The following is a 7,202-nucleotide window of genomic DNA, read 5'->3' as shown; positions in this document are numbered from 1 at the left end:
TTTTTTTTTTTTTACGTCACAAATATCTTTGTAAAAAGAACTTAAAACTGTGTTCTGACACACGTGCCTGCCTTGCTTCAATTAGCATTTTAGCTCCGGCTGTTAGTGTTGGTTTGTTTTTTCTACTGGAAAATAAATGAATAAATAAATAAAAAATAAAAATCACACAACACCCTCCACTGACAGATCTAAATGTGGAGGCAAAACTGGTCAAGTTTGAGCTTATTTGACCGCAAAACCCTATTCCACATGTTTGTTACATTTTTCTACATGGCTTAAGTTGCAAACAGCTTTCCACACTCATCCATAAAAGCTAGATCAGAAGAGTAAACATAATTCATCCCTTTGAGCTCTGGATTTGCCATTAATGCTGTTTTTGCCAAGTCTGTTCCTTTATCTCAGCCCTCCTTGGTAGATTTACAGCTTTATAATTTTATTTCAGGTGGTGATTTCTGACAGATTCCACTAGAAGATTCATACCTGTGTTTTCAACCATTAAAACAATGAGGAAAAACAGCACAGGAACCCCTTTGGGCCTCTTAGGTTGGTACGGTGAGGTTCAGATGATGGCTTTCCTGTCCCCACATGCCGTTTCCAGGTCACCCTGGTGCACAGCCGAGATCTTATGTAAGTGGATGACAGATAGAAGGAAGTTCCAGTGGAAAGAGTCAGGAAGGAGGATAACAGGCAGGGCTTACACAGGGCCACGCAGGCGAGCTGACTGCCAGGCAGCCAGTCTGAAGCAGTTAGATCAGTCACTCAGTCAGCAAAGAGGAAACTCATAACCGCATTCCTTCCTACTGATCTGAGAGGTAGCTGATATGGAGAGTAAAGCACTGCACGCATCCAGAGAATGGCAGGGCTGTGGTGCTCTGGTAGATCCTGGTGTTAGCAAATATAAAGTCAAGTCTGATGCAGTGTTTCTCCAAGCACACAAACTCAGAAACTATAATCGATTGCATCTATAAAATATCCTACTGATAATACATAAACAAAGTATGTAGGCAATCAGAGGTGAAAAAAAAGAAGTTGTAGGCACTGGATGCAACAAAACCAGAAAAGACAGAAAGGTCTGAGGTCATTCATTTGTTCTAAATTTAATAACCAGCCCTTTCTAGAAAACTTCACATCCAGTTACCTAAACTGAACTTTTTCAAGCTATGGGGTTGTGTTGTGTCCTGGGATTGCCAAATTCGCCACTAGCGCCCTCTGCACTTCACAGATCCGAGCACATGCAACAGAATCTGTAGACACAGTGGAGAACGATCTGCTGCCTTCAGCATGACTGGTTTGGCAGTAGGTCAGTAATGTTGTGGGCTGGCATTTCATTGGAATATAGCACTCCATGTTTTCGACAGAGGTAGCATGACTGCCATTAGGTACCAAGATGAGATCCTCAGACACCTTGTGAGACCATATGCTGGTCCAGTTGGACCAGTATATGAAAAAATATCCCTAACCCTTTCTACAGGAAAAGCTGGGCCTGCTTTGTCCAGGTCTCTCCAAGCTTTCCATGGTTCTTGGTCGACTTTTGATTATTCATTAGTCCTCTGTGTCTAAAAGCTTAAGAACTGGTGACGTCTGTTTTATGGCGAAACTATTTTCTTTCCAGTTTTGTATCAAAGCTCCGATGGCAGTTATTGGAACAGTCAGTACACTGTAACCAATTTATTAAGCATGCTTCTTAACAGTAGGGCTTTTTTCTAAGGGTTTCTTTATCTTAACCAATGATACCATTATGTCCGACGCTTCGGTAATACTGAACTTTTTCATGCCCATTTTCTAATAAACCAGCTGCTGCTAATTGCAAATGGCAGAAGGAATCTTCAATTTCAGCTGGTTTCTATACTCTTCATGAGCTTTTGCACATTCTTCAAGCTGCTCAACACTTCTTCCTCCAAGTCATTCTAGCTTTCAACTATAACTTCCCTTTCAGACTAATTTCTTTTAAACTCTTAATGTAAATCAATGAGGTTGTTGCCTATATCTAGCGACTCAACATTAACAAATATTAGACATTTCTCAATTAAGAAACATTACGTGTTTAACACTTAAAAAAGTGTTTCTCCAATTGTTTTAATTAGAAGAATGTGCATGTAAAATACTGAGGGCTATGATGGTCTGTCCAACTGACCTGCAGCATCAGTTTTTCAGTTTCATTTTGCGGTGACCTCAGATGAAACCGTCTATGGGTTGAATCATTAACATAGAATTGATTGAGTGTTTTCAAAGTTTACCTTGAATTTCTGCAGCAGAGCAAGTTTAAACTAAAGTTTCATTTTGAGTTCTTCCACTTCCTGAAAATTTCAGGCGACAAAAAAATGCTCATCTATTAAATTCTTGGTGAAAAAAAGAACACAATGCATCAAAAAGTCTTCCTTTTAATAAAAGTACGTATTCAAACATTTTACTTCATTCATAGCTTCACTGTTGAGACAAATGGGGTTCTACTTGCCTCATTTGAACATTATAAAGAAATGTCTGATTTTTGGGATGTATGATCAGACAGTAATCATTGAAATCCAAAAAAAGTCCTATAAATAACTTCCATTTAAAAACACCAACAAACCCAGTCTGCAGTGGGTATGTGGGCCATCATGTACTTCGGCATCTGTGTAACAGCAGTGGGTAAATATGGGCAGAAAATCAATAAGGCCACTTTATCTGCACTCCTGTGAGTAGTAAAGCGCTGGCTGCTTATTTCCATGTTACTGATGTCTGTAGGAAAAACACCCGACTCTGTTCCCACCGGATCTGTTCCTCACTCACTCCATGCAGATTAAAACCATGATAACATCTATGGGAAGAAGCTAGCAGGCGTGTATTAGTACAGTAATAGCGTATCGTTTAATCCAAGTGTGCGTTTTGACCCACCTTTGACAAAGCAAGCTGGATAAAGTGACATGCATCAGATCACTTAACAGCAGGATTGCAACCAACATTAACCACAGGTTGGCAAATATTAGCTGAAGCCAGGCGGGGCTGGGTTTATTATCCAGCCTACAAGTCTGGCTTCGCTCCAGCCTTTGTTTGGGTCAGGCGGTGGAATGTTACAGTGATGATAAGCGCCCTTTAACTGCCACCAGGGCACATGTATTAGAACTAAACCGTATAATCGGACATATGAATCACCTCAGCATTACCCAGACGCTGTGATAAAGACTGCAATCTGATATGCTGTGCAGTTCTACTGGTCAACATCAGCAGAGGCTCAGAACCCACCTTTTGTTTTTTAAAGGGTCATGCTGTGAGTGTATACTCCAAGAGCAAGAACGTTTTTATTAAAGATTACCACATCATTGTTTGGTATTTTTGGGTTCAACCAATTATCTGTGCTTGGTTTGTTAGTAAATAAAGCCTTTTCTCTATATTTACAGCAACTAAGGGGCTGTTACCGGTAATTGATCTCACATTGGAGAAATTTACCTCTGCATTTAACCCAACTGCCATTGTGTGGCGCCCTGGGAGCAGTGTGGGGTTACGAGTCTTTGCTCAGAGACCCAGAGTGGCAGTCTGTGGGAGTGGAGCTCGAACTCAGAACCTCAGGATTCCCAGCTCTATGCCCCAACCACTAGGCCACCACTCCCCTAAAAGACCCAAAGTCACTGTCTGGACCAGGATTTGAACCCACGCCTCCTAATGGAGACCAGAAACCTCTAAGCTGGTAACGAGTGATACCTTGAGTCTGGTACCACTCGGCCATCCTGACTCTATACTCTATGGCTCTATGCTGCAAGATTCAGAATTACAATAGGATTATACCGATACTGACTTTTAATGAACATAATGGCCACAAAAACTCTCTTTTTATGTAAATTTCTATGATTATTTGCACATATACGAGGGGAAACATGAACCCTTCCGTTGGCTCGACTCATTGAGGTAAAGACTCGGTACACTACAGGATGGTTTGCCTCTATTCAAATGCCACTTCAAATATTGCAATCTGGTTTTCAGCTGTACTCTCAGGAGATGGCGCCACATTGTCTGCTCATCAAGCCAGGTACTGCAATTCTATTTAGGCTCAAAAATGACTTTCGAAACACTATCAGGACAGAAGCTTGGTGTCAATAACTTTATTTTATACAGATAAAAGGTTATTTTTGCTATTTTCTGTAGAGGTGTAAATGTGACTATGCCCCTTTAAATTTTACTGTTTGAGTTTTACTGCTTGATCAAACCTTTTCTTACATTTTACACAGCAAAATGAGTAATAAAATTAAGATTATCTGTGCCAAGGTCAATATCTGTATGAATCATTTCACAGAATATGTATTCAGGGTTTATACAGGAGTGATTAACTCAAATTTAATGCATTTTAATGCTCTTTTAATGCTGTTAGAAATAATTTTAATGCCATCAGCAAGTACCCATGGCTCTTACATACACACACACACACACACATATATATAGATACACACATATAACATATCTATAAAAAACGTGGCAAAATCCTTCATCATCTTTACCATCAAACGGCTGCAGCCAGGTCCCGAATTCCTCTCTTTCCAGCCACTTTTGTTAAAATTTGCATTTTCCCCCCATTCTCTAGCTTTTTCTCCACCTGAGGCTTCTTTTCCGAACACGATCAACCAGAAGCAGTTCCCCACAAACACACGGAACCAGTTATACCTGCTATATCTGACGAAATTGTTTTTATAAACTTTTTTTTTTTAAATAAAGCATTTGAAATGCCACGATAATCAAATTTAATTAACTGTAATGCCAATGAAGGCCTTAATTTTAAAAAATTATGATTTAATGACTTTTAATGACCCGTGAAAACCCTGGTATTGGTGAAAAAACATTGAGGCTGATACAATTGAACTGATTTTATGGTGATTTGTTTGCGTTAGTAAATAATATGTTGGAGGAGTGACTTTAAAGAAGTTCTGACACCAATTCTGAGGGATTTTCATCCAAACAGATGGACATCTTTAACAGACAGACGGTTCCTGCTGTTAGCGTTAAATGTCTGTCATATACTCAAGTAATGTTTATTTATATAGCACCTTTCACAGACATAGAGGTGACAAAGTGCTTCACAAAATTACAATACAATTAAAAATACATTTAAAGTCCCAAAAGGCATGGTTATAAAACATCCCTTAATCTACTAGAATTAAAATTCTTTCTTAAACTAATAGGTGTAAGATGTATGAAGACCTACAGGCTATGGTGGACAGAAAGCTGGTAAAAACCAAAAAGAATGAGGAAAATATTGACTATCTTCAGATCTTTAACGACAATGAAACTGTTTTTGATTAATCGATTGATTGATCTCACAGTAGAGAAATGTACTCGTTACATCAGCTCCAATATTCACAGGAGAAGAAAAAGGTGCCAAAAGAAGAAAAAGGTGCATGGGATATATACAGTATGATGTTTTTTCATAGCGGAATAACTATATAGGGTTATTGAATAGGGTGTTTACACATGTATTCTATATATAAACAAAACCCTTTCAAGTTTGTTTTTTTTTCTATTCATTTTCCACTCATTAATATTGAATTGTTTGTTATTGGTGTGCATGTTTTTTTAGATGTTTAATAGAAAGACATTTTTTGTTTTTCTGAGCCATAATCCAGCCCCACCCACCCGATAGCAAACTGAACGAAAATGTGATGCTTTGATAAAGACAGGAACAGATCCTGTTTGAGGAATGCAGGCAAACCAGCCATGTGAAGTGGAGGAAATGTGAGGGCCACACACTGACAGCTCCAACATGTTCAAACACAACCTGAGGGAACTGGTGCAGAGCAAACCCAAACAAGGAGTACTCACTCCTTTTCAGCAGTAAACCCCAAATGGAAACAGACACTTGTTAAAGAAAGTTTTTTTGTTTGTAAAGCAGCCTGTTCTGTTAGAACCATTGCTTTGACTCTGAACATAGCAGGAACCTGTTTCACCACATAGCAGACACCTGAGGCAAGTCCAACAGAGCCTCCCCCCCCACCCCAAAACCACAGCCAGCTGGATGCAACAGAAACTAAATCCACTCAGAGCACATTTCCTCTAGATAGTGCTTCAGCTGGATCACTTAAATCACCAAGATGCACCATTAAAGAGCATTTACATTAACCACTTTTAACATTGCAGCAGCAGATTCTGCTTTCAGGCTGAACTCTGGGGACACCCAGAAACCCTCACCCCCCATCAGCTGACAGCTTCCAGAAACCTTTCTGGGTCAGTGGATTCACCTCCTCATCCTGTCAGCCTTTAAGGCAAACCACGAAAGAGGAAGTTAACCTTTGCAGCCCAGAGGAGAACATGGAGTTTCCTTAGTTATCCCACAAAACTTTAGACCGAGTCAGCAAAGTCGGGAGGGAAATTAAACGAGAAATTAATTTTTTTTACTAATTTAGTTCAAGTTCACGGTGAATGAACCGACTTTCCAACTTAAATACAAATAAAAAGGCGCTAAATAGTCCAGGACATCCATGGATGAAGCTGGGAGCTCAGAGCTAGCTGGCTAGGCTACACAGCTAGCTGCAGGCTTTGCTAACTTTATCTATCGGCTTCCAGATGCGAATAATAAAATTATTAGGGCGCAGATAATTGCTTTCATTGTATGTCTATATTTTTTTCACTAGCCTTTTGGAGACTGTCTGGAGAAATAAAAAAGGAAGAAAAAAACAGAAGAGCGTGAAAACAAGCGCCACATCAGTGGAAAACTCACCCATTCCTGCCTGTCGGAGCGCCCCGCAGAGTCGGGAATCCTCCTAACGGCTAACAGCTACAGCCCAGGTAGACAGAGGCAGCCAGTGGGTGTTAGTAGAAATACCGCTGAAAACAAGCTAAAAGAGCCTTATATCCATCCGTCCCGTCGCCTCGGCAGCGCTCCTGTCCTCCCTGATTCCTCTCTCTTAAAGATTACGGTGCAGGAAGTTAGCCAGGAGTCGGAGTCTCCACCTTTCTTGGACGGAGCTGTGCCTGCTTCCTCCGCTCGCTGCTTTTCTCTCTCCTCCACAAACACAGAGGAGGCGGAAACTTCGCGAGGTTTCAGGGAGGGTGGGGGGGATTCCAGCGAGAATTAAATCCCCATCCTGCAGAGCATGTACAGTAGATGCAGACGCTGCGAGGGACAGATGGACATTTGATTCAGAGGCGGTCCAAAATCATATGAGGCCCTGGGATGGGGAGGGAGGGAGGGGGGCCTCTCTATGTAAATAATAAATGTTTGATAGCAGATATCCACTAAT

At 40.6% G+C, this 7,202-nt stretch overlaps 1 protein-coding gene across 1 annotated transcript in view; it reads right to left on the bottom strand.

Annotated features, from left to right (window-relative positions):
• The window catches only part of cd2ap (CD2-associated protein), a gene marked incomplete at its 3' end in the record, with an annotated part of 55,989 nt that extends 49,021 nt beyond the window's left edge, over positions 1-6,968 (bottom strand). The window contains exon 1 of the mRNA XM_015391959.1: positions 6,680-6,968. Coding sequence (XP_015247445.1) covers positions 6,680-6,683 — 4 coding nt within the window. The remainder of the gene's footprint in view (positions 1-6,679) is intronic.
• Positions 6,969-7,202: the final 234 nt, after the last annotated feature.

Source organism: Cyprinodon variegatus, unplaced genomic scaffold (assembly GCF_000732505.1).
Source record: "Cyprinodon variegatus isolate N-32 unplaced genomic scaffold, C_variegatus-1.0 Scaffold567, whole genome shotgun sequence".
In the NCBI taxonomy this organism is placed as follows: Eukaryota; Metazoa; Chordata; class Actinopteri; order Cyprinodontiformes; family Cyprinodontidae; genus Cyprinodon; species Cyprinodon variegatus.
Note: the sequence above shows the minus strand (reverse complement) of the source record. Positions and strands in the feature narration are given on the sequence as shown.